This window comes from Anastrepha obliqua, chromosome 1 (assembly GCF_027943255.1).
Source record: "Anastrepha obliqua isolate idAnaObli1 chromosome 1, idAnaObli1_1.0, whole genome shotgun sequence".
Lineage (NCBI taxonomy): Eukaryota > Metazoa > Arthropoda > Insecta > Diptera > Tephritidae > Anastrepha > Anastrepha obliqua.
The window spans coordinates 4,721,881-4,749,597 of record NC_072892.1 but is presented as its reverse complement, the minus strand read 5'-3'; the positions used below and the strand labels follow the sequence as shown (position 1 = coordinate 4,749,597).

General features: G+C 35.8%; 2 protein-coding genes across 6 annotated transcripts in view; one reads left to right on the top strand and one right to left on the bottom strand.

Annotated features, from left to right (window-relative positions):
• Positions 1-1,197: 1,197 nt before the first annotated feature.
• LOC129236191 (putative ammonium transporter 2) lies at positions 1,198-27,717 on the bottom strand. Of its 3 annotated transcripts, none has more exons than XM_054870429.1 (5): positions 27,621-27,717; positions 9,171-9,456; positions 6,194-6,339; positions 2,352-2,601; positions 1,198-2,271 (listed from the first exon to the last, which is right to left on the bottom strand). In XM_054870429.1, the coding sequence occupies exons 2-5, from the start codon at positions 9,446-9,448 to the stop codon at positions 1,350-1,352; spliced, it is 1,596 nt and encodes a 531-aa protein (XP_054726404.1). In that variant the 5' UTR covers positions 9,449-9,456; positions 27,621-27,717; the 3' UTR covers positions 1,198-1,349. The 3 variants fall into 3 exon arrangements, with proteins under 3 accessions (XP_054726404.1, XP_054726405.1, XP_054726403.1); XM_054870430.1 differs by lacking the exon at positions 27,621-27,717 and adding an exon at positions 18,152-18,258; XM_054870428.1 differs by lacking the exon at positions 27,621-27,717 and adding an exon at positions 11,294-11,617.
• The window catches only part of LOC129236190 (myb-like protein Q), a 30,447-nt gene continuing 21,148 nt past the window's right edge, over positions 18,419-27,717 (top strand). For 2 of the 3 annotated variants that reach the window (XR_008581632.1, XM_054870426.1), the window contains exon 1: positions 20,041-20,341. The gene's annotated coding sequence lies outside the window, so the exon portion shown is untranslated. Of the gene's footprint in view, positions 18,468-20,040; positions 20,342-27,717 lie in introns of those variants that run through there. The other variant, XM_054870427.1, reaches the window with a different exon arrangement.

Here is a 27,717-nt window from a genome sequence, read left to right as displayed (position 1 = left end):
GTAGGGGAACATGAGAGAGCGAAATGATATTTCATTTTGAGGGAAAATTGCAAATTTTTACTGGATAAATTTTTACTTATAATTTTACTATAAATTGTACAATAAGTGAGAAAGACGACTCACCGCAAAGTAAAAACAAACACGTATTAAAATTTACGAATTGCACTCGCTAGTTTCTTTCTCGAGCTAACACTCCAAGCGTCGCTTCATCGGATGTTGTCATCGCCAAGCTTCTGCGCCATACGTTAAGACGGGCATGATGAGAACCTTGTAGAGTTGTGTTAGTTTTGTTCGTCGAGAGAGGACTTTACTACTCATTTGCCCACTTAGTCAAAAGTAGCACTTACTGGCAAGAGGGATTCTAAGTTGGAGTTTTTGGCTCACATTGTTATAGATGTTAATGCTGGTTCCTAAATAAACGAAGTTTTTTATAACCTCGAAATTATAACTGTCAACAGTAACGTGGGTGCCGATGCGCGGACTGTTTGTTTGAAGACAGTAGGTACTTCGTTTTGTCCTCGTTCACCACCAGACCCATTCGCTTTGCCTCTTTATCTAGTTTGGAGAAGGCAGAACTAACAGCTCGGTTGTTAAGGCCGATGATGTCAATATCATCGGCATACGCCAACAATTGTACGCTCTTATAAAAAATTGTGCCTGAGTGATTAAGTTCTGCGCCTCGTGCGACCCTCTCCAACATCAGGTTAAAGAAGTCCCTCGAAACCTCGTTTGGTATCAAATGGCTCGGTGAGGTCCTCCTAATTCCGACGGCGCTACTCGTATTGAGCAAGTTCAGCTTGCATAGCCCTTCTTATCGACTGGGCAGAGCACACTTAAGTTCCAATCGGCAGGCATGCTTTCATCCGACCATATTTTGCATAGAAGTTGATGCATGTACCTTACAAGCTCCTCGCCGCCATGTTTGAATAGATCAGCCGGCAGTCCGTCGGGAACGCGGTTTTGTTGTTCTTAGCCGCGTTATCGCTATTCTCACCTCGTCATGGTCGGGTAGCGGAACGACAATTCCATCGTCAGCGATTGGGTATCGGGATCTTCACTTTCTCTGTGACATGCGCAGCTATCACTATTTCGTGTTTCGTGAAAAAAATTGTATTTACCTGAATAAGTTCTGCGGGTTACAGTTTACAGATTTACCAACAACTCATTTAAAAGATTTACTTCGTTTTTACCATTATTTATCATGTAACTTTTGCGTAACGTGTTTTGATTAACTTTATTAAAACTTTGCTTTAAATAGCCAACAACAAAAACAAAACTGAATTTTTAGACGTTCTATGCTCTTCCATTTAAAAATCAGTAATTATAAAACTTCTAATTTTTTTAACATCTCAATCGACCCATGCGAAGTTGGTGTCCTTGTCGATTTGCTTCGTTGAAATCACCGGTAATTCGTTATTATTCGGCTTATAGAATCCCTGCGTTATATCTGTATGCACATTACGATCCGGATCCTTTTTGATATGTACTGACTTTAGTTTGCGACTAAAGACATTACCAACCGTGTGAGTTTTAAGATCGGGCGAATTATGAATCGTCTTGAGTATGTTGTGCTCCTCAGCGGCAAATTGTTCTTGTACATGTTTGGGTAGATGTGGGCCCATTTGTTCCAGATATTGTTGCCATTGTTTATTTTCTGCAGCTCGTAACTGTTCAATGCTCTTCTCATGTCCGGGATTTAATCCAATTGGCTGAATACCAGCAATCTCATTAAGATTGACCTTAATCGGTGCCAGTGCAGATATGGCGCGCGATAACCCAATTTGTGAATGGCGTATACGATGTTCCATTAAATCGGCGCCGAGTAATTCTTCATTGGGATCCATGCGCAGTGGTATAAATTTGTTAACAATATAGAGTAGAAGGAATGTTGAACAAATGCCCCAGCAGGCAAGGCATAATGCTGATAAACTTTGTATGCCCACCAAATACCAACCGCCCCCTTTAAATAGTCCTGAACGTCCTTTTGTTGTTTCCAATGGCACAGGATTGTCTGCGAAAAAGCCGACTGCAATTACTCCCCAAACTCCACAAACACCATGAACAGAGCTCGCTCCGACTGGATCATCGACTCCTAGCCGATCGAACAAAGGCATTGCGACCACGCAAAGCAATGCACCTAACATTCCGATGATAAGCGCTTCCCAAGCGCGATACAGAAAACAACCAGCGGTAATGGAGACCAATGAGCCGAGCACACCATTAATCAGATCGATGATGTCCATGCGACCATCATGACGCCAAAGTGAATAGCTGTTGGATGATAAAAGAAACATTTAGAAATAGTGTAGTTCATCATAAAATAGGTCCAAAGAATATGAAGTCAAACTTACGCGCAACTTATAATGCCCCCACCGAATGAGCCCATCATGGTCATGACAGCAGCACGCGCAGCGTATTGCCATTTGGCACCGCTTACACCATAGGTACTGCCTGAATTGAAAGCCAACCATCCCCACCAGAGCACGAAGAGGCCCATGCATGCATTCACGGGATTACCAAGCGGCAAGGGATCATAGCCGTCTGAGTAACGACCTAAGCGAGGACCCAGCATAGCAGCAGAGGCAAATGCCGCGGCGCCTCCTGAAAAGAGTATACGAGATCTAAGTGGCTGAGTTGATGTGAATTTAGTTTTTTGAAGTGAAACTTCTTTTGCCTCGAAGGATGAAACGCTGTGAGGAGTAAAACCATAGCGTTTCATCGACATGTGACGCTATGCCAGCGCCATCTGTTAAAAGACTGGCGTGGCGTGTCGTCGTGAATGTAATGCGGTCGCCATTAGTAACGCGAGACGCGTCATAGAGTGTGTGTGTAGTTTTGAGCAAATCTTACAAACATATATTGTTTTGTTGATTGATTTCTGTTAAATATGGCATCAAATCAAAAACGGAAACCGAAAACAGGTGCTGAACGGCAACGTGAGTATTTGGAGCGTAAAAAATTAAGAGCTACTGTTGAACACCGTGACAGTGAATCCTCCGGTTGTACGATAAGTGATAATTTTTATCTGTGCATCAGGATATCGATGAAGAACATTTCTCCGTAAATCGATCAGTCGATGGGCGGTCATTTCATCAGTATCATGGACCTAATTATGTTGTGTGTGAAGCTATAGTTCATACAAACGATCCACTGCCATCAACATCGACTCATAGAGATTTCGTTTCTCCGATAGCACAATGTTCAAATGCGCCTGCAATAACGAGAACGAAAAAAAGCAATGCTCAAGTTTGCCGAGAATATCGTGCAGGAAAAAAAGCAGCGCGTGAAAATCCAGACAGTGATTTACATGAACTGAATACTGTGGACATGGCGGAGTGTACATCATCGGAAAATAATGCTCAACGTGTTGTAAGTGAATCCAGTTTAATAGTAGATGCTGATTCACACCATATTCAACAATCTTCTGTAGCGAATGCTACAAGAACGTCGAGTACTGACCGTGTACGGGCTTACCGAGCACGCCAAAGAGCCCTCATTGAGAGTACTGCTGGTCCATCCTCGGTTTCAGTAGATGATTTAATAGATCCAGAGCAACCGTACTCAGGTTACAAAAGGATTAAAAGTGCTCATCAAACATTCGATAAACAATTTTATGGAAACACGTTTGGTCATAAGTGTTCAGTATGTGATCGACTTTGGTTTCAAAATGACTTAAATAAACCAATAGAATCGTTCACGAACATTTTGTTTATATTAAAATAAATAAATAATTCTGTTTAATAAAATTCCATTCCATGCTTTCCATGACTTCTGCATGCATTATATTGAAATAATAGTTAAATTATTGATTTGTTGATAACAGAAGTTTCACTTCAATCGTGCGGGTTCCGTGAACTACCACACACTTTCTTTTTTTATTCATATTTTCTTAAATGAATTTACATATGTATGTATGCACCAATTTTTCTTGATGAATCATTCAGATTCATCTACACTACGCGCCAGAATCTACGCACCAGACTCTTTCCAACAAACATTTTGTGACAGCTTTACCGCGTTCCTTGGTGGGCATCACTTTGTTAAGGGAAAATATAAAAGGAATAAAATGCTCAAAATTCAAATTTTTCTAGAAGAGGGACGATCGAAATAAATTGACTGTTTGTTTAATAGCAGGAGACTTTTAGTTTTAGTTTAGTCCTCGGTCACCATTTTCGACTCTCCTGGCAAAAACCACCTGACACGATGATAGGCATTTCATTTTTATTTTTATTATCGAAGAAACTTATCGTACTATACCACTATCTTTCTTGTTTGTCACTTGTTACGTCACAGGCAGACATACTCTCACGGATGTTCCAATGCTATAATCAGAGCTAAGCTCTTAGAACTCCGCTTGAACTTTGATTACTTAGGATTGCGATTACTGTAGTTATAATGAAGAAAGTGTTTACCATTACGATTACGATAAATATTAAATAAATAAATAATAAAAATACGATAAATATTAAATATATGATTACGATTACTTTAATTGAATAACAATTACATGAATTGCTATGCACTCCATGATTAGGTAGCCTTAAATCTTTTAGGATTACTACTATTATGATCGTAATGGTAATCATGATGATTACAATTAAAGTGGTCGTAGTCGTATATAAAATAATTTAGGGACTACGATTACAGCAATCATAATTGAAGTGTGATTGCAATCATACCGTAAGTGCCCAGCTCTGATTGTATATTTCATTCTTGGCTCCAGCCAATGACTACGAGAGGTATTTTCAGTTGAATTCTGCGGTCATTCGTCAAGCCAATGAGATATCATTCAATGTTTGAGGAATGTCAGGTTGGATATAATTGCTCTTAAATAGAGAGAGGAATGAAGAGCTGAGTAGTGGATTTCTTGTGTTTATGTTATTATTGTTGTAACGAACACAAGACTTTTCACAAATTTTTGCTGAAGGACGTGACTGTAGGGGGAGCACCGCATTCTTCGTCGATTAAAACTGACTGACGCATACATCGTTGAAATTCGGGCTTGCGTTTTGATGTCTTCATACAATCGAAGGAATCCATGCCTGTATAATACCTGCTTTTTCATAAGAGAATAACTCTTGGAGTTTGCCATTGCCATCCGAGGGCGGCGACTGCTTTTAGAACGTTTCCCCGATAGTCGGTTTTACGTTGCCGGTACGATCCGGATTTATATTCGGCCCAGGAGTGGGGCTGGTAGTGAACGAGGACAAAGTGAAGGACCGTCTTCAAACAAACAGTCGGCGCACCACGTCATAGTTGGCAGTTAAGAATTCGAGGTTTTAAGAGACTTCGTTTATTTCGGAACCAGCATTAACACCTTTACAATGTCAGCCTTGAAATCCAACGGAGAATCTCTCTTGCCAACAAGCGCTACTTTGGACAAAGTACATATTACATATATTATATATACATATATATATATATACTCGACAATGCGTCCCTGTTTTCCGTCAAGGCATTTTCGACTGAAAAAAACAGTCCAAACAGTCCAGAAAAAACTCCAATAAAAGATAAATTTTTCCACAAGCGGTAACTTTAGGAGGCGTTACGAGGCCCAATGAATTGCTATGTTTGTCTTGTCGTATACCAGGCACTTTTAGAATGACAATGGCGTCAGCTTTCATTTTATTTTGGGTCATCAACCAACTTAATGGCGGACAATTCCAGTTTTCTAAATTCTAATTTTTTATACTTTTTGCCAAGATTATGTATTGTAACATAATAAAACATTACACATAAATTTGGGAAATTCTGCTGATTTGATAGTCCGTATGCAGCCTTTTTCAATAGAGAAATCGCCTTACAATCGTACCTCCTGGTAGGCAAATGCTATGCACCGAATAAATATATTGGAGCGCTTCTTTTATTTTCCATGGATCAATATCTACTTCTTCAAAGTTTGTTAAACTGTCCCGTTGACGAGCCTCCGACTCAATAGTTCTTAAAACGTGCACATATTAATATAGTATACTTTTAGGAGCTATTTTTTTAAATCAAGGCAGATACGAAGTAATTAATGGCGATAAATGCATGCATACAGACACACAATCGTATTTACATATTATACGCTATTTGGCAATAATAATTACAGTAAACCAACAACAAGTATTTCAATCGATACCTGCGATATAAATTTAATTGTATGAATACGAGTGTGTTTTACACATACATATATGTATAAATATGTACATACCAATTAAATGCACCGGACCACTTCCCGCTATGTCCACAGCACCAAGATTATTAAGGAATCCATGCTCACCCCACACCCATCCGGCAGGTATACAGTAGACAGCCGTGTTGAGTAGCGAAAATAAACAGTACGCTTTGAAATTGCATCTGGAAAAATGAGGTTAAACAGGATGAAGGTGGGTCGTACCATTTAAACAGGTCAAGGGGTCATTTAATGGCGGATCTGATGGATATGATGAATACAACGATATACATATGTACGAGGGTTGCTATTTAAATTTCTGGCATTAGACACTGCTGGTGTTTCCATGGGAAAGTTTGACATATTTTACCATAAACGCACTTAGAACGCTTTGATGTGTTGTTTACAGGGGTTTTAAAAATCATCTCGGCAAAAAGAAGGAATTATACTTGCCACAATTTTCGACGTGAATTAACAAGGCAAGAATGCATCGATGAACTAAAATCATTATACGGCGAGCAGCATCGTCAACCTTTGTTACTATGATAAATCAAAAGAGATGATAACATCCAATTTGTCCAACTTAGTGAGAAATAATAATATTGCTGTAGCTGCGCTTATTGGACTTTATCATTTCTTACGATTAAAAAAAAAAAATAAATAAAAGCAAATCACATTTTTCATACTTTATGCGGCAGATGTTTACAGGAACACTAAGAAACCATTACAAATACTAACTACTTTCTGAAAATATTGGAAATTTTATGTTGTTAGATCAGATTAAATTGATAGATCTAACACCAAAGCGGTATACTATAATATAGTTCGCTCACCGATCAATTCCACAAAGGTCGTCAAAATTTAGTTGTTGCACCAGAAAAAATCGATGCTGTGCCCGAAATAAGTAAACAAGATCGTCATGATACATATCGTGAGATTGAGGCATCTTTGGGCACTAGTACGACAGTAAAGGAGGTGTGTTCGCGTTGAATCACGATCACAATTTCAAAAACGTCCTGGAAATGCGATTGGACAAAGCGCTTCAAAGAATAAAATAAAACCGTTCTCAACTTCTAATGTTAGTTTTTCCATTGTTAGGACAGTTACTGAGGTTGGCATCCTAGGAAGAATGAAGATTGACCTCCCTATTTTTTCTAATTTTCCAACCTCTCAATGCCGTGACAAAGTTACAGTGCGCAAAAGCATGGAGCTGGAAAGAAGACCAATCTAGCTAGGGTCACCATATATGACAAAGGCGTAGTAGAATAAGCAAACAGTAGGAACATCCCCATGGTGACTCCAACTCCTACCGTTCACTTTGGGGTTCTAGCAAATCTGACACAAACAAAGATGTGTCACTTCTTGATTATACTAATTTATTATTTTGCTACAAGCAACAGGAAGAGTGGTCGTCGTAGCGGAATGTTGTTGCGTGACTACCAATCGGAATTCAAAGAGAACGTTGGTTCGCATCTCCGTGAAACACCAAAATGAAGAAAAACTTGTTTCTAATAGCGGTCGCCACTCGGCAGGCAATAGCAAATCTCCGAGTGTATTTCTGCCATGAAAAAGTTCCTCATAAAAAATATCTGCCTTTCGGAGTCGGCTTGAAACTGTAGGAACTATCATTTGTGGAACAACATCAAGACGCACGCCCCAAATAGGAGGAGGAGCTCGGCCTAACACTCAAACATGGTGCACGCCAATTATATATATATAACCACGGGAATAAGTCCACTTTTGCCAAATCTAACAGAGAGCAAGTCCTATATATCACGCAAGTCTCCAGCACTCTCTTAGATTGTATCAATGACTGGCATGCTTGCCGAGAGCTCTGCTCCTCTGATCATCTCCATATTACGTTCAAACTCTTTTTGAAAGCTCCCATCCTCTCATGTTACAGAAATAGGAGGAGTATGGACTGAAGGAAATCCAAAGCATCACTGTTAGCTTCATTCCACAAACACGCTTCTCAGAAGGGTTTTAGGCCAAAAAGACTCACCCTACTTTCTTTTCAAAATTGTTGAGATATTTATGGATATACACATCCGACAATAAATCTTCCCGAATTTCATTTCACCGTATCGGCACGAATATTCTAAGAACAGGTTCGTGGGCACAGCTCTACAGGCAAGGAGGTTTGTCTTCAACGAATGTATACTAAGTAGTTCGTATCCGGATTCCGTTATCAGGGTCCTCTTACCTGGAACTGAAACATCGCGGACACGTCCACAAAAGCGGTCAGTCCTATCTGCGTGCAAAACGGCTATAGGTGAAAGGCGGTGCTTAAAACCGGTTCTTAAAACTTTTTTACAGGGTCGCTGTTTGGTGGCCAGCATTGTAAACTGCAAGCAAACTGGAAAGAGTATGAAGGACATCCTCCATGATTGTCTCCGGAACGCTGCCTTCCACCTCTACCAAGGCTCTTGAGACTCTTTTAAGCTTTCTTCCCATAGATCTCCCCGTAATCTGACCGTATCCATGCCTACCCTGGACAGATATCAGATTCAGGTACTCGAAAATTCTCGGAACTCTTCCGGGAGCAAGATTGCACTGCTCCACAATTCTGCTTTGAAATTAATTTTTCCAAAAGAGTCCAAGAAATATGTGAATGATATAACGTTAAGGACTTTGATTCAGGTTCAAGGACCGTCTTCACTGACGGCTCCAGACTATATAATAGGGTCGGTAGTGGCATTCACTCAGAAGTGCTGAAGTTCAGAGCTGCTAGAACGCGACATCATTTTCTATAATCCTACATTTTCTATAATTAGCTAATTCACCGAACAGGTGCCAAAATTTGTTAAAAACATGGGTGGCAAACAACGCATTTTGGTCCCAATAGTAATATTATATTAGAGAATTTTTTAAACCGTTCAAAAGTTATTATATTAACAAAATATTTTTTTAAATAAATAGTTGCGTAAGTGCCGACTAATTTTAGTCGAAAAAGTTAACAAGTGAAAAGAGTTTTTTTGTGTACAGATTCTGATTAGTGAATTCCATATTAACGAACCTCTCCGCCATAGCTCCGCTAACGATCGTTGTTGCCGTTGTGGCGAATGACAACTGAAATAGAAAGGCAGCAAAAATTTGCCCCATCAAAGGATCACCCACGGGCGGGTCTAGTAGAAAATCTCCGACTGCTATGAATGGATTGGATAGTGGTCCACGTCCATAACTCATTCCATAACCGAACAGCCAATAGGTGAAGCCACCTAGCACAATATCAATGACGTTCTTCATCATTATGTTGACCTCATTCTTGATTGACACACAACCCGATTCTAGCATGCCAAATCCTGTGGGATAGAGAGAAAAAAATTTGAAATGATTTTCGTGAAATTCAAAGATATACACACATAGCTGAAAAAGTCACGTAAGATTAAGAATCTAAATCAAATCCTAAATCCTAACATTGACGAGGTAATTGTCAATATACCATACTCGTATAATATTTTCAGACTATAAGCAGCTACGAATAGCATAGCGCATGTTTCCACGACAGTCGGTTCTAGGTTGCCGAAACGATCCGGATTTATATCCGGCCAAGGAGTGCCACTCCAGCAGCATTCCCCGTATGTAAGTATGGGGCATGTTTATGCTGCTACAAGAACAACAACAACAACAGCAGCAGCATAGCGCATCATTCAATTCAACAAATCCTCGGAAGCTGATAGACTGATTATATACTATATATATATTATATAATTGGCGCGTACACCCTTTTTGGGTGTTTGGCCGAGCTCCTCCTCCTATTTGTAGTGTGCGTCTTAATGTTGTTCCACAAATGGAGGGACCTACAGTTTTAAGCCGACTCCGAGCTGCAGATATTTTTACGAGGAGCTTTTTCATGGCAGAAATACACTCGGAGGTTTGCCATTGCCTGCCGAGGGGCGACCGCTATTAGAAAAATGTTTTTCTTAATTTTGGTGTTTTCACCGAGATTCGAACCAACGTTCTCTCTGTGAATTCCGAATGGTAGTCACGCACCAACCCACTCGGCTACGGCGGCCGCCTAATATTAACCCCGGTAAAAATGCCAGTTTTGACATTCAATAAATATTCACTATTACGCGCAAGTGATTCTTTAGACAGAACAGGCAATCGAACAGTAAAGTCCTTCAATGAGCGAAATTACAAACTAGGAAAATTAGTTTTTGTATTGCATTGTAAATTATGGGAATCAAGCCGTACATGCATATTCATGCATATAAAACACAAACCTTCGATGTCATTAATACAATGAAAAATCTTCTCATGGAAAATTTGCCGGTCGGAAAAGATATAAAGTTTTAGAACTCTTTATGTGAGATTGGTACTCAGTCTAAACCTATTAATGTTGTATTACGCTGCTTCATAAAATGTCTTCAGAGGACCCGGTAGCCTAGAAATTTCAAAAAATATTTTTTTGTTTTTTTCGATATTTCGAAAGTATAGTATCTTTAGAATATACTGTGAAATTTTCATGCTGGAACTCCCAATATTATAGCTTCTACAGCCCATTAACTATGTAGAGAGCGGTCCGCCCGCTCCTGTACCTCAAACTTTAAACTGATTTATCGCGAAACGATTTTTTGCGGCCTGGAGTTGTCAAAAAAAAAAAAAAACTATTCAACCGAATCGTCTGCAAAGCAAAAACTTTCCACTTGGTGTTAAGTATAATGGGCTGTTGGTGAGTTTTATAGGAGTCGTATTGCACTATTATTATTACGGAGACGGTATCCACCGGATTTTTCGTAATATTAAGAATAACTGCCTGCTTTTTGAAAAGGTCGGGCGAGATTATTTTTATTAAACTGAAAACGAAACAGTACAAATAGTTTTAGTCACTGATTATAGTACACCGTTATGTGTATATACCATAAATATTATCGATAAACCAATTACTGACTGCTTTTGATGCAGTCAGTGCTGGTGTGAAAATGGAAAATGCTTGGAAAATCAACTTTGTTTTTTCAGCCTACACCCATCCTCGTGCTTTCAATATTTAAATATTCAAGATTAGCACTATGTTGTTTATGTTGTAAACTCCTAAGATTTGTTTCTAGATGTTTCTATATCCTTAAAGTTGCTATTTCATCTTTTTTATGTTATGGTATTTTTTTTTTCAAATTTCACGACTGCTCCATGTCTTACCCGTTTGCATGGTGAAAATTATGAATGATGATGTTAGTACCCAATTTGTGTCCTCTACACTAAGATCGTATAATCCTGGTATAACGTAACTGCTATTGCGCATAACACCCTTCAAAGCTGTGGCTTGTGATGCCGTGACATTTGTCACTTTCGAAGTCATCTCGCACAAATGTTTTACTTTATCTTAGATGTATAAGTACATACATATATACATACTACATACTTGAAGAGAAAACCAATCAACTTCGCAAACCCGATGTGAATGTTAAGAAAAATGTAGGTATTTGGATCTTTCCGTTGACTATAAAGAATGTTAGTATCATACGTTGTTTACTGACTATTACTGGCGAATCGTGTTCGTGGTTCCTTGCAAAAAATGGCTAGCAAAGCTTTTGCTTAAAAAAAAACAATTTACCCACAGCAACAACAATCAATACAACTATAGACAACAACAATTATTCATTCCCATTTGAATTAGATTTGAAATTAACTGCACTAAATTAGCGTGCCTGCACCTATTTTGTTTGTGTGTATGTATATGGCTTCATTCAAGTGCTAACAGTTATTACGCTATATGCGGCATTTTGAGTGTGCATATATGCAGAAATTAATGGAATAAAATACTAACCTAAAAGTGAAATTTTTAAATAATTAAAATAAAATTGAAAAAAAAGAAGAAAATAAATTTTATTTTACGAAGGAAATAAAAACAACTAAAATAAAGGAAAAATATATTATATAAAATAATATACTAAATTAAATTAAATTAAAAAAATAAAAATAAATTAAAGTTAGGTACAACAAATAAAATTAAAACTAAAACAAAAATAGCGCAAGTAAGGAAAAGTTGTTGTGGTTTTTATCCGCTCTCGATAATACTTAAGTCGGATCTATTCAAGTACCAAGTATTATTCAGTCAAAATTGGCCACCAATTTTTCGGAATTTTATTTTTACTATTTGTACTAAATTTGAGTAATTCCGCTTTATTTATAACAGAGGTATCACGATTTCTCTTTCTTGAAAATTATCGTTATATGAGAGGTAGGCGCGGTTATTGAACAATTTTGTACATTTTCAATCAAAACCTACCTCGGCCAAAGAATAATACAATATGTGTACCAAGTTTCATTGACATTTATTAATTTTTGCTCGAGTTAGACGGATGGACAAACCTAATTAAATCGACAGAAGCTGATTCTAAATATTTTAGTATAGAGTATACGTATGTCTATGTCTTTAGTATGTCGATTACCTTATGGTGTTACATACAACCGTTATGTGAAGATAATTATAATACCTATGGGCACAAGTACGCGCGGGTATTAAATTGAATAAACTAAATTAGCGTACTTAACTTAACTGAAAATACCTCCCATAGTTATTTTGGGTTGTCAACAAGTTTGCATGCCAACACATTTCCCAACATAAACAGTGACAGATCACCAAACTTCGGAAGAGGGTTATTTTCAGCAAGGAGTTTTTAGGTTGTTCATAAAGGAGACTATTTTATACGTAAACATATCAGTGGACTTTTTACAAAATGCACTTGAATCAATTTGCATTAAATTTCTCGGTTTTGAAGCTATATTTGAACTCTTTTTAATAATATACGTACATAATCGTATATTAGACTGATATAAGAAATTTCTCCATCAATGGTTTAGATTTATTCATCTAAAGTCAAAAACTGGGCCAAGAGGGAGATTGTCGCGGACTTGGATGAGAGGCTTTTGAAGAAGAAAGACATATTGAACCAGTCCAGCCTGCATTGATATTTTTGTGTCTTCTTCCTTGTGCTGACTGATGGCTATTAGAAGTGCTGAGTGGGACCATGTCTTTCTCCTGTCTTATGTTTTCTTCACAACGGAAAACGACTGTCGTTCCTACGGTACTAGAATTTCAGCAACATCAACGAAAAATGTATGAGAAATTTTTATGTGTTACAACGACAACAAGTACCGCTGCGAATACTTTTAGGAGTTGACGAGTCACATATTTTATTGGTAGTAAAACTTGCCTCTACGTTTTAAACACCTATAATTAGAAGTAAGTGAGGTTTTCCTCATACACGGGCTAACTGCGTACCTTCAGCACTTTTTACCTCCATTCACCCCATTTAGTACTTGCATGCCGTCCATACCGCTACACATGCACATACATATAAGTGCATTAGTGTAGATACATATGCACATGTACATTTAACTGTAAACTTCACAAAACAGATAATATGATATTTATCTATTTTGAAGGAACGATTAAATTAAATTACCTGGAGGTAAACCTCTTACTCTTCTGCCCTTAATCGCTCCTGGCTAGCGACCGCTTAAGATGCGTGTGGCGCTGATTTGTTGTTGTGTTCACTACACTGAATTCAGCAAATCATTGATTGGCCGTCTCATGTACGGTTTTCATGCATTTCTATGATTGAAGTACATATGTATGTGTGTAGAGTTAGGATTTGTGCATGAATGAAAAGTAGGCGTTCGTGTTAGGGAGAACATTTTCACCAAGTTAGAAAAATAACAGTACTGTTTCCATTTGTTGAATTAAATAACTGCATCATTTCTCAAATGGGAAGTATTAATGGGAGACAACTGGCATTGCTTAGATCATTCAAGAGTAAAATATAATAAAACTGTCGTTTGTAGAAGTATAGAAAGAGAAGGAAGCAAACTAGTCATGATTTGCGAAGGGTTGGTGTCGAAATTCTGTATGTACAAAATTCTAAAAACAAAATTCTGCTTTTTTAAAATTCTGCTTTCTAAAATTCTGCTTTCAAAATTCTGTATTACAAAATTCTGTATTAAAATATAATGTTAACAATGTTAAAGAGGTAATGTAATTATTTAATTTATTATTATTATTTTTTTTTATTATTATTCGAGATATTAAATAAAAAATAATAATAATAATTTTTTCCTCAGTTTCGATGGAATCCACAGTATTTTTGCGTAGAACTTCTTTTCGCGTGGGCGGCCTTCGGCCGCGCTTCAAAAAAATAACCCTCATCAGTCCAACTCCGGCTACGCAATCCACCGTATTTTTGCGTAGAACTCCTTTTCGCGTGGGCGGATTTCGGCCGCACTTCAAAAAAATAACCCTCATCAGTTCAACTCCGGCTACGCAATTCACAGTATTTTTGCGTAGAACTCTTCTAAAAAACCAACCGCTGCGAAGGATTATTAAGAAAAGAAATGAATTAAGTCACACTAAATGTAATTGGCTAAACTAAAATATTGTTATCGCTTAAACATATACATATGTATATTTATGGAATAAATGTTTATTTTGTTACTTCTTGTATGACGAAAATCACAAAACTTAAATAAAGCAGAATTTTTCGCATTGAAATTTTGAAAAAGCAGAATTTTAGAAAGCAGAATTTTAAAAAGCAGAATTTTAAAAAAGCAGAATTTTAAAAAGCAGAATTTTTTGCAATTTACAGAATTTTGTCATCCAGAATTTTGTAATACAGAATAATGACACGCTCCCTTTGCGAATGCAGGAGAACAGTTTTAAATTACTGGTTTCCCTGCAGCGAATTTAGTAAATTTGATTTCACTTGAATAAATTAATGTGTTTGTACATACATATAGATATTTAAGTAGCTAAAAGCTTTTGTGTGTATTTTGTGTGTAAAACAATTTGGAAAAAGCGAGTTCCTTACTTTTAATTGAGCTTTTGCTATTAGAAAATAATACAAAGTCGGAAACAAAGCATAGGGAAAATGAAAAAAATATGAAGTGACCAAAAAAATTCGTGCAAGTAAATTTTAGAAGTAACTCAAAGGTCTTGATTATTGTTGTAATAGCTAAATAGGATCATTACTTATTAATTTAAAAATTACTTATGCAAATCGTTTTGTCGATAATGTAGAGTATTTATTGTACATACATACATATGTACATACCTATGCACTTATTCATTTAACCTCGAATATTTTTTTATTTAATTTTGGAAAGTAAATACATACATAAGTATATGTATGTAAATGTGTATGTACGTGCATACGAATCTGCGCTTTTAGGCTAAAACAGGGGCTATTGACAAAATATTCAAGTTATTATTTTGTGGTATGGGGAAAGGACATTTTGATTAACTTGAATGAATATCAAGTTATTTACTAACTTAGCGTGTTTCTTTGAGTAATCCAGCACTGTAGCCTGTTTCCATAATTATTCCCCCATTTTTGGAGAAGAATAAATAGCTATCTATCACATTTAAAACATGTATTCCTTTTTGTAAAGAAGGGAAATTCATAGTCTGCAAAGATAAACATTTTGAAAGATGCTGCCAATGTTTTTTTTTTTTTTTATTAATACTTTTATTTGCAATCTATTCTAAGAACAATAAGCAAATTATATAACATTGTGGTTATTTGACATGTATTATTGATCTCCAGTGAAAACAATAATAATATACTTATATGTAATACATATATTTATACCAAGTTAAGGCTATACATGTGATAATATAACGTTATGTTGATGTTATGAATATGTTGTAAACTTATTAATAATAGTGATTAGGTACGAAATGGGAGATCTAAAACATGTTGTCTTTTCAGTCTTATTATTTCATTGGTTTCATCTAAGAGAGTTATTGCAAACGGGTTTTCATGATAGCTTATCCTTTGCAAATATGCTGTACTGAATCTTTTAATCTCAGTTTTTATGAAACGAGTATGTAAGTCTGAATGAATGGCTTTATTGCCAATGTGAAGCTGGCAATATATGGCCTAAAGTATTTCGGGACATGAAATGTCAAATTCATTCAATTTGTTGTCTCGATTGGTAATTTCATTCAAATTGACCATTGAACGCAATCATAAATTTAGGGTGAAGATGCCTAGTCAATATAACAATTTTTGTATACACGTTTTGGTTTTCATTCTTACTTTACAAAATGTTGCCATAACCAATTGTTGATTCAAATTTAAACATTCCTCGTTGATTAGTATATCATTTCCCTCACTGTTCGACATTTTGTGGATTATTGAGTACAGAAACACTTTTTCTCGACCAATCGAGCAATTTGGATCGAACCACTTTGACGTCATTATAATTTTGACGAAAATTTTGTCAATTTCTTAGAGAAATGAGCTACTGTATCACGATCAATTCCCACTGGAACGATTTGTATAATAGTTATAGTGTTGGCAGCTCTGATATAAAACTTCTGTTTTGGTAGTACGAATTAGAAGAAACATAAAAAATGTATTACATTCTTCTACAAGAATGGTCGAAAATGCAATCAAAATACTCAAAACAAGAGTCAGACGATTACTGAATTTCCAGGAAAATAAATCGCTTAAATTCTAATGGATGTATTCTTCACAACATTTGCTGTTTGGAACATGACAGTGGTGGAGATGAAAATTTAATTAAAGGTGTTCAGTGGATTTCAAGAGCTAATCACTTCTAAAGTGCTCAATTTGGCATAATAGCTCATGCCTAATAGCGTAGCATTACATTTTTTTTTTAAAAACCCTCATTTAATTTGTGATTTATTTCTGAAATAAGAACATTTCTAATTTATTAGGTGTGCAACTAAGTTCTCGCGGTTTGTCAATAGACGCCGTCAGCAGTGTGTGCCAAGCCAAGCTTATACATGTGGTAAACAAAATGCTTCGACACATTAGTGATTTTGTTTTGGTATCACATACTTTTGGTTTTGTGAAAATGTCTGATTTTGTGCCGAATAATCGTCATTTGCAAAAAAAGGGCGGCTGAAGCGCATCGAGAGCTATAAAAAGTTTATGGAGATGCTGATTTAAGTGAAACAACGGGCTGAGATTTGTTCCGTCGCTTCAAAGACGGTGATTTTAATGTTGACGACCGTTCGCATGAAGGAAGCCCAAAAACCTTCGAGCCCGCGGAATTGGAGGCATTGCTCAATGAGGATCCGTGTGAGGATAGCGAGAACTTAGTTGCGCAGCTAATACTTCATATAACTTCATGTTTATATATATATTACATATATACATATGTGTATGGGTGTTTGGTCGACCTCCTCCTCTTATTTGTGGTGTGTGTCTTGATATTTTCTACAAATCTACAAAAAAACGGTTTCTATCAGCTGTTTTTCGTGCCCGGCGTTTCGAATCTGTGTACTTCCGAATGTTAGTCACCCACCAACCCATTCGCGTACGGCGGCCGGTTATAGAAAAATTAAATATCGTATATTTATTTCACTTTGTTTAATATAATTTGCAGAACCATACCAAAACATTTTAGTTCTTAAAGTTGCGTGAACTAACTTTTACGATTATGGCCCGTAGTTAAAGTTTTCAGTAAAACCCTTTTTCAATTTAAAGCAAGTTTTATATTTTAGTCAATAATACGCATTATAAAAACAGCTTTTAACTAAAATTATACTGAACACAGTCACTCAAATAAAAAGAAATATGAGTGTTTTAATAAGTTCAAATCTTGCTAGCTATTTTTTATTTAAATTTTTGCAAATTCTAGAAGAATAGTCGATACTGATTTTTCTGGAATGACGCACTTAACTTGTTCCTGAAATCTTATATTCTGTATACCTATATAGATCTTTTAACTATCTATTTAATTTTAAATTTTTTCAAAACATATTTTACATATACCGTATTTTCTTTTAAAATTCAATAGCTCATGAAATAATCTTACTCCCTTTTTGATTTGATTAGACTTCAGTTCCAATCTAAGTTTACAAATTTACAGCAATTTATAGATATGTATGTATTTTTATCATAAAATTTGAATTGAATTTCATCAACTAATCTGTTATTACGAATTCGAGGAGAAGCTCGACCCAGTCCTATTGATTCTCGCATTCCTATTATTGTTAACGAAGCATTTTAAAATATATAGTATTACAATAATCCACAAGATGGACGTAGCTGAATTCAACTCTCAGAAGGCGTATCAAATTGCACCAGCAAAAGTTAAATAACGTACAATTTTAAGTAAATTCTCAATGCGCCGGATATGCTAAATATATTTGTCTACTGTTATCTTTCCAGCTGAGCGAATGAATTTTTCTGCAGTGACAACCACACCAGTTCATTAATTCATCGCTGAGTTTCGATGCGCTGAATTGTTGCATCAAACCAGAAATTTTCTGTAGTAGTGCCAGAGTTTTAAGTTACGCAGGAAGTTCAGAAAGTTTTCGTTGAAATTTTTGGCGTTATGAGTGAGTTTACGTATTTTTGAAATAATTTTAGAGAATTATTGGCTAGAATTTAGTATAATGCCGATCGCTTTGGAAAAAACGGTAAAAAGGGGGTGATAGAGGGGTGTATCCCCATCTTAAAACTGAAAACAGAACCTGCCGGAGGCTTATAGTTTTTAAGTAATTTAATGTTAAAGTTCTATAATTTAGCGAAAAGTTGGTGTTGCCATACACCTGAAATGAAAACGAAGTTCGCACGCAGGGATGTTCAGTGGAAGGTTCATTGTAAAACTGCAGTATTTTTTGCTGTAATTTAAAGTTGAGAAATGAATTTGAAAATAAAAACATATAACTCATTTAAACTTAAAAACAATGATATTAAGCGTATCACAAAAAATAATAAAGTAATTAAAATTAAATTAAATTAATTAACACAGTATTTTTGCGTGGAACTCTTTATCGCGTAGGCGGCCTTCGGCCGCGCTTCATAAAAATAACCCTCATCAGTCCTACTCCGGCTACGCAATCCACAGTATTTTTGCGTAGAACTCCTTTTCGCGTGGGCGGCCTTCGGCCGCGCTTCAAAAAAATAACCCTCATCAGTCCAACTCCGGCTACGCAATCCACAGTATTTTTGCGTAGAATTCCTTTTCGCGTGGGCGGCCTTCGGCCGCACTTCAAAAAAATAACCCTCATCAGTCCAACTCCGGCTACGCAATCCACAGTATTTTTGCGTAGAACTCCTTTTCGCGTGGGCGGCCTTCGGCCGCACTTCAAAAAAATAACCCTCATCAGTCCAACTCCGGCTACGCAATCCACAGTATTTTTGCGTAGAACTCCTTTTCGCGTGAGCGGCCTTCGGCCGCGCTTCAAAAAAATAACCCTCATCAGTCCAACTCCGGCTACGCAATCCACAGTATTTTTGCGTAGAACTCCTTTTCGCGTGGGCGGCCTTCGGCCGCACTTCAAAAAAATAACCCTCATCAGTCCAACTCCGGCTACGCAATGCACAGTATTTTTGCGTAAAACTCCTTTCCGTGTTAAAACCATTGAACCCAAAATTAAAACGTCATATGCGTGTATGTAGTAAGCAGGCACAATAACCCCCATTCCCATCATTAACACTAAACTCAAGTACTTAATTTTTGTTTTCATTTGCAGGCATCCGGCAACACCATACTGTTGTAATTCCAATCTTCTTCTTGTTCGCGCTTAAAATTGGAATGTGATTGCATAGGCAAATGAATTTGCATTTAATTTTAATAGATATAATTAGAATATTAGCATAAAAATCGGTACAAACACGCGTGTGAGTGTATATTTGGTGATTTATAGTGAAATGTTAAAAAATATAGAGTGTAATGTGGCAAATTATACTGATGTTCCCAAGGGCATTTTGAATGTAAATAATTAAAAAATTATTATTTCCCGATTAATTTAAAGTTATAAAGAGTGTTCCTTAACACCTCACTAACATCTCCACCAAGTTTCATTAAAAAAAACATTATAGTTTGCCAGAAATTCCAAGATCGGCATTGTTCTAAATTCCAGCCGAATTATTTGCTTTCACAATATATTTAGTTACGTATGCAATAATAAATCGTATGGAATTCCAATTCTTTTAGACTATAAATCGAATTTCCCCGATTAAATTTAAAGTTGGTCTGGTAGCACTTGTTTGTTGTTGGTTTGCGCTGAGTCCAGTTTGCGAACGAAAATATTCGGGGCGAGTGTGCTAAAAAATAGGACAAGAAAAAGATTTGTGTGCTTTAACTTTGAAATTGTGAGCGCTAATTAGTTGGAAATAGAAGTAAACCGTTTGTAAATTTAAGAAAATTGTGTTAAGTGCGCGATAATGAATGTTTTTGCTGTGCTTGCGTTTAATTTCATTCAAGGTAAAGTGGAATATTGATATACCAATCTACAGATGTACATGTACAAATGTATATCCCTGTTGGTGGAGTGCAGTAGGAAATTGGTGATAAAAAAACCATGAGTGCAAATTGTGAGAAATTGATGAGATGATGATGTATATACATATACACTCATTTGCCTTATAGCATAAAAAATAGCTCGTAAAATATTAGTAATGGTGTCAATTGCATTTTCGTCGCATAATATTCAGCAGTTCATATTTTCTCATTGCGTTCGCAATTGACAACAACAAAAGAACGAACGAATGGTCCATGGCCAACGTCTGAGGAGTCCCAAATTTATGGGGCACTTCTTCTGCTGGCGCAGCGCAGCGCTGCGTCGTGGTACTGTCTCAACTTCCATTTTCTTCATCTCTGCCTTGTGTTCATCTTCGTCATATCGTTCGCCTGTTTGATGTTAGACTCGACTAGTTTGACTTCCAAATGTGAAGCCTGTCGGGTACTTTCGTTTGTGCTGATTAATTTATGCACGAAGCGCATCAGGAGCAAATACGAATAGATTGCTAAAGCGAAGCTGCCGATTGAAGGAGGCCATGGAGCAGGACGAACAAAATGTATATACATATTTATATGGCTACATATTTTGTACAGATGAACGTGCATGTTTGTGAAGTGGTTGGAGAAGTGCAACAACACCTTTTTAACAACAATAAGGTGTGTTGTATGTTCAGTGTACTATTTAAATGGGGCGCTGGGAGTCGTTTGGGTGCAAATGAAATGATGGGTGTGTCGAGTGGTATGGAAATCTCTAATTTTGTTGTTGAACATATAGTTGTTTGCCTGGTTTTTGGGGTTTCAGTTTTGCGTAAGATGGTGTGGGCCGAAGTGTTGCGAAATTGCACTTGGAAACTAGCCATGTTGTTCGGTGATTTATAACGTTAGTAAATGTTAGATGATGAGTTGTATGAGTTCGACTGTGCAGACATTGTTAAGAGGGAATATAAACATATTCGGTTTTACGATAAGGACAATGGTCTATTAGTAAATTGATTCGAAAGGTTTGTTAAATCTTCACAAAACCTACCTGCTAGAGTTGACTGAATGAAACATTGAGACATTAAACTTCATGCGTACGAAAAAGCTATCGACCGATTGTGCAATTCTCAATAACTATAATGCACAAAAGGAGAGTCACTGCAAATAAAATTATTCTGCTCAGTCTTAAAAGTGAAGCGATCTGATTAAAGTCGAAATATCTAGAGCGTAAAGAAGTGTGTTATTTGTTTTGGAATGGATACAGCAATAATTTTAAACACTAATTGAAACGATGATTTATAAAATAAAGTAAGTTATTTAAATAAATACTGCGTAAAATTATTACAAAGACCACATCTTTTAAAAATGTTTGAATTCATATATAGTCATTAAAATAGGTAGGTAAGCTGCATTTATCTAAAGATTTCCTTGTGCCGCTCGGGAAAATTTAAGGCTATTATTGAAAATTTGCACTTCTTAAAAATAGCATCTCTGCTTAGTTATGAATTTAAAAGTTCCGTTATTGGTTGCACAGATTTGGTTATTTTCATAAAGTGTAATTCAGCGTGAGCATTAAACAGGTACCTTGCGGTTAACTCTTGCATTTTAACTAATTAGCGAATTTAATATCTAATAACTAATATGATTTTCTTTTAACGATGGGTCGTGTGCAGCATTGCACTGTTGAGTAGCGGAGGCTTGTTGTAAATCTTCGAAAACAAAAAAATTGTGCAAATTTATTGCTGAGTCACTTAGATGGTCCAAAAATTTTGTTGCATATTCACTTAAGCCCAGAAAATCCACAGAACGACATGGTGACAAAAGAAGGGCTTGTACTACTGATAATTTGATTGTGACTCTTACCAAACGGAATCCTTCTGGGATCCGAGAAATGTACGGCGTCGTTTGAATAACATGAACCTACCAGGCTAAATGGCTGGTAAAGTTCCTCTGTTGAAATAAGCAAATTTGAAGAAGAGAAAGGGTTTTGCTTAAGAGCACAAGTCGTGGTGTGGACCATAGAGTAATATAATTAAATAAAAATAAATTTATTTGGAAATGATACAGGGCGAGATGTCAGACGTCCAAAAGAGAAGAATTTTCACCGCGGTTTACAAAAAAAAAAGAAAAAACGAACAGCCAAGCACCTCCTAACCAATAAAACGGACTAATTTATTTACAAGGACATACTTCAAGAAGTTATGCTATCATTTGCTGAGGATAATATAACACTTCGGTGGCTTTGTATGCAAGATAATGTCCCAAAACACTCCTCAATGCTAGCACGTGAATGGTTTTTTTTTTTGTCAACACAATGTTAAAGTTATGGATTGGCCAAGTCCGTCATCCGAAATAAACCCCATTGAAAAAGTTTGGGGAGATTTAAAGAAGCGTATCGGGAAGGAAACAGTAAAAATAAGCGGCATTTATTGCAATAAATCAAATAACTATGGTATTCCACTTCCACAGAAATGTGTCGCAGGATTAGCAATTGTATGCCAAATCGAATACAAAAAGTCATTGACTATCATGGTTGACACAGTGGTTACTTATTAAACGTCTACAACTTAAACAGAAATTTTAATAAAATCACTAAATTCTTTTTGCGTCGTATCTATTTCTATTTCGTACCAATTTTAATGACCACATGAATATTTCCTTTTTGTTCCTATTGTTACTAGTTTAAATTTTAACGATAATTTGTTTAATGTTTTTTATAAATTAGTTAAATTTTTTTATAAAGTTTGTAAAATTTTATTTATATACATGGTTTTTGCAGGATAATGAACTATATTTTCTAAAAAAACACAAGATTATTAGGGAGCGTGTCATTATTCTGTATTACAAAATTCTGGATGACAAAATTCTGTAAATTGCAAAAAATTCTGCTTTTTAAAATTCTGCTTTTTTAAAATTCTGCTTTTTAAAATTCTGCTTTCTAAAATTCTGCTTTTTCAAAATTTTAATGCGAAAAATTCTGCTTTATTTAAGTTTTGTGATTTTCGTCATACAAGAAGTAACAAAATAAACATTTATTCCATAAATATACATATGTATATGTTTAAGCGATAACAATATTTTAGTTTAGCCAATTACATTTAGTGTGACTTAATTCATTTCTTTTCTTAATAATCCTTCGCAGCGGTTCGTTTTTTAGAAGAGTTGTACGCAAAAACACTGTGGATTGCGTAGCCGGAGTTGAACTGATGAGGGTTATTTTTTTGAAGCGCGACCGAAGGCCGCCCACGCGAAAAAAGTACTACGCAAAAATACTGTGGATTCCATCGAAACTGAGGAAAAAATTATTATTATTTTTTTTTATTTAATATCTCGAATAACAATAAAAAATAATAATAATAATAAATTAAAGAATTACATTACCTCTTTAACATTGTTAACATTATTTTTTAATACAGAATTTTGTAATACAGAATTTTGAAAGCAGAATTTTAGAAAGCAGAATTTAAAAAAAGCAGAATTTTAAAAAAGCAGAATTTTAAAAAGCAGAATTTTGTACATACAGAATTTCGACACCAACCCGATTATTAAATAGAATATAAATATCAAAACTTGTGGACAAGTCCCTGTGCTATGTTAATTAGTCCCTGTTAACACAGGGAAACATTTCGAATGGAAACATTTTGTTTGTGGGATAAGGGGAAGAGATAGGGTTTTTGGCGATAGTCTTTGTGCTTCTTATTCGTATTGTCCAACTTAAAGAAGTTAACGTCAAAAGCAACGAATATTGCCGAAAACGACTTCGCCCGTGTGACCGCGAATGAATTTGAAACATCAAAAGAGAATTTTCCAGTGTCAAAACATCCATAAAATATTTTTATCTTTCAATAATTTTTGTATACATAACACAAAAACTAGTTTTTCTTTTCTATGTAAGTTCACTTCATGCAGTTGTACCTACTGGTTGTGCTTTCCGTGCCTGCTAAATGTGCAACGGCTAGATTTAGCGGCATTGTCACTTTGCACCTGTCCAATTTCAATGCATCATTAGAAGTTGGTCAAGAGGGTATAAAGAAATTTATGCGCAGCAGTGACCACTTACAACTACGGCGGTTGCGGTTTTTATCTCCATAGGTAGTGTAAGTTTAGTGCACACCTACCATTGCATACTACGTTTTTTTGATACATAAAAATTACAAACATTTGAAATTTCGTATTACTTGTATATGTTTTCCTCATAAGTTGTTATATACACAAAATGTTATATGTTATCATTATCCACCGATTGCAAGGGTAGTATTGCTTTGTCGAAGCCCTTGATGAAGTCCCATTTAAATGAAAATTAAGTTAAAGTCAAATTGAATTCAGAAAGGCATTGCGAAAAATGGATAATGAAGGTGAATCTTGCAAAACCGGTAATAATGGTTTTCAGACAAGGGGGGAAGTTAGGACAAGAAGAAAAGTGAAAGTACATGGGAAAAGAAATAATAATCGTGTAAGGTGTTAGGGCGAGCTCCTTCTCCTATTTGTGGTGCGCATTTTGGTATTGTTCCACAAATGGAGGGACCGACACCGAAAGGCAAATATTTTTTATGTGGTGCTTTTTTTTATATACTATATATGTATATGTATGTACATAAGACATTAATCGAATAGAAGAATAAAAGTCTGCCTCATATTCAGCCAAAAAATAGGAAATGTTGAACACAAGAAATTGGAATGACAAATGCGAAATAATGCTGAATAGCATTAAAAAGAATCAATGTGGCAACATGCAGTGAATAGTACTGACAGGATATACAAGCTTTTAAATCATAATACAGGACATAATTATTTTAGGGACGATTTGAATAGGCACAGAATTTCGTTGATTTTAATTTTTTGTTATTGGTACTTTACAATGTAGGCAATTTATATTAGATGAATAATTTTGATCTTTTTTCTGGCAAACGACTCAATAGGTCAATGCTGTATGTTCATTTTAAATGTAGTATATTTTTTGTATTTTACTATTCTTTAATAAATTATATAGTTAATAAACGGACTTTTATCTATCTTAAGTTATAAGCTGAAACTGAAAACAACATTTTTCAAATAAATTAGTTTCGTGAGACTGGCTGTTAGTTGGCTATAATGTAAAATTTTTATATTAAAATTTAGTTTTAATTAATTAAAAATTAATATTTTTTCCTTAGGCTTAGCATTACATTGCACTTTTAAGTCGGCCTTAATATTTGCATTGAACCAACCTTTTTTGGAAATAACCTAAGTTCAACTTAAGTCGTGAACATCTGCGTCAAGGCAGTGATTCCGAGTATAAATAAAAGTGTATTGCGAAGAACCATGGTGAACCGTCCACGATTTTTTCAAATATAATATATGATAAAAAAAATTTTCGTGACAGATTTCGAATCAGTAAGCAAACTAAATACAGTAAAGGGGCTGTAGATGCCAATAGAGGATAATTCCTAGACGGTACCTTTTTTTATGTTATCTTTGACATTTGTCAACTAGACAGATGTACAATTTTACACGATGGAACAAGCGTTAAAACTATTGAAACATATTATGAAAACGGACGATCTTTAGGAACAACTATTACAAAAATCGTCCGAATGAGTCGACAGTTTAAAGTTTGGTGAAAAAAATTTAAGAAATTGGTTCTGTCGAGTATAGAAGAAGGATTGGCAGACCAAACTGATCGTTCTGTTGAGATTATTGCTGCTTAAGCGCAAAGTGTTGCTTAACAACCTTCAACATCGATATCTGGCCGTTTTTAACAATTAGGCAGTCATGAATCGACTGGCGGATTTTACCTGGAGACGTGCTCAGCTCATTATGGACATTTAAATGATTTCATTTTTCACATATAATTGTTGAGAGGCGTATTTTAAACAAAAATAGTAAATTGATCTGCCGATCAATGCAGTCAGCCCTCATTGGAGGGCGCTTCACTTCTTACGAGAGCATCCCAAATTGGATCAATGAATGGATCAAGGCAAAAGAAGTGGAATTTTTCGTCAGAGGAATCCGTATGCTGCCTGAAAGATGGAGTAAAGTTGTAGCTACCAATGGCACATACTTACATAATATCATCTATTATTTATTTGTTTAAATAATTCGTAACTTTGGTTAAGAAAGGACGGAAACTTATTCCCATATTCAATATTCAATACAGTATTTTATTATAAAAAAGGGAAATTTAAATTATTTGGAGGTGTTCCACTAAGCAAAATAATAACTTAATTTTACAACTCAAACATAAAGTGGGACAGTAATGAAAAGAAAGGAAAATTGATATGCTAATATTTTGTGCAGTATCCCCTTCACTACTTACAACTTGTAAACGTCGTTGCATGGAGTCTACTAGAGTTTTGGTGACATCTTCTGGAATATTTTCCCATGTCTCTTCAATGGTTAATTTTAGGTAATTTTTACCCGTAACTTGCCATTTGCGCAATGTTCTTTCAATGTGGGCCCACAAGAGTCCAATGAGATTGAGATCTGGGTTCTGAGGAGGAGGGGGCAATACTTTTTTACATTGTAAAGCAACCATTCCCTTACAATCAGCGCAGTATGCTTTGGGTCGTCGTGCATGAAGGTAAACGTTGCTGGCAATTGTAATTTTTCGACAGTTTTGGGAATATTCTCCTTCAATATTTCCCGATAATTTATTTTAGTCATAGTGCCTTCAATAAAACAAAACGTGCCCGCCACCATGTTTCACAGTACCAGCCTCGTTAGACGGATTGAGCGCCGTACCTTCCCTTCTCCAGACAAAACTACGGTGAAATATAAGTTGCTCCAAAATTTATTTAGATTGCTAACGTATTCTTTAGCAAAGTCAAGCTTTTACTCACATTAATCCTTGAAAGAAATGCACTTTTCTAGGAGTGTGCGCTCTGTATTCGTTACTGTGCAGACATTTTTTGATAGTTTGTAGGTGTATCTCCACAATTGACGAATTTTTAAATGATTTGGCAATATTAATTAACTGCAGATATTTTCGGATTCTCATTTATTAAACGTACAATCCTTCCTTGAGTTAATTTTGAAAACTCTTCTAGTACCACTCAATATATTAAATACTGTAGACTTGAGTTTTTTCAAAATTTCGGCGATTTGACGCACACTTTTCCCTCCGGGATGTTTGCGTATTCATCTTCACTCTTAAAAGCTTACAATGTCAATGGCAAAATGTGAGCAATAAAACTAACTTTCGCAGTTCAGTTATGAAAAGAGTTACGCAATACACATAGTTTACTAAAATATACTAAAAAATTCGGGTGTTTCACTTTTTGTTTACCTTGAAAATTTATGTTATTGCCGGTAAATAAACGGAGTCACCGTTAATATTAAAAATTACAATTATACTTAATTATGTGATATGTTAAATTAAAAGG

Coding starts and splice junctions, on each gene's coding strand:
- LOC129236191 (XM_054870428.1), bottom strand. CDS start 11,453: ATGACTTCGAAAGTGACAAATGTCACGGCATCACAAGCCACAGCTTTG. Junction 9,457..11,293: donor AATTTTCACCATGCAAACGG/GTAAGACATGGA, acceptor TCTATCCCACAG/GATTTGGCATGCTAGAATCG. Junction 6,340..9,170: donor AGCGGAGCTATGGCGGAGAG/GTTCGTTAATAT, acceptor TCATTTTTCCAG/ATGCAATTTCAAAGCGTACT.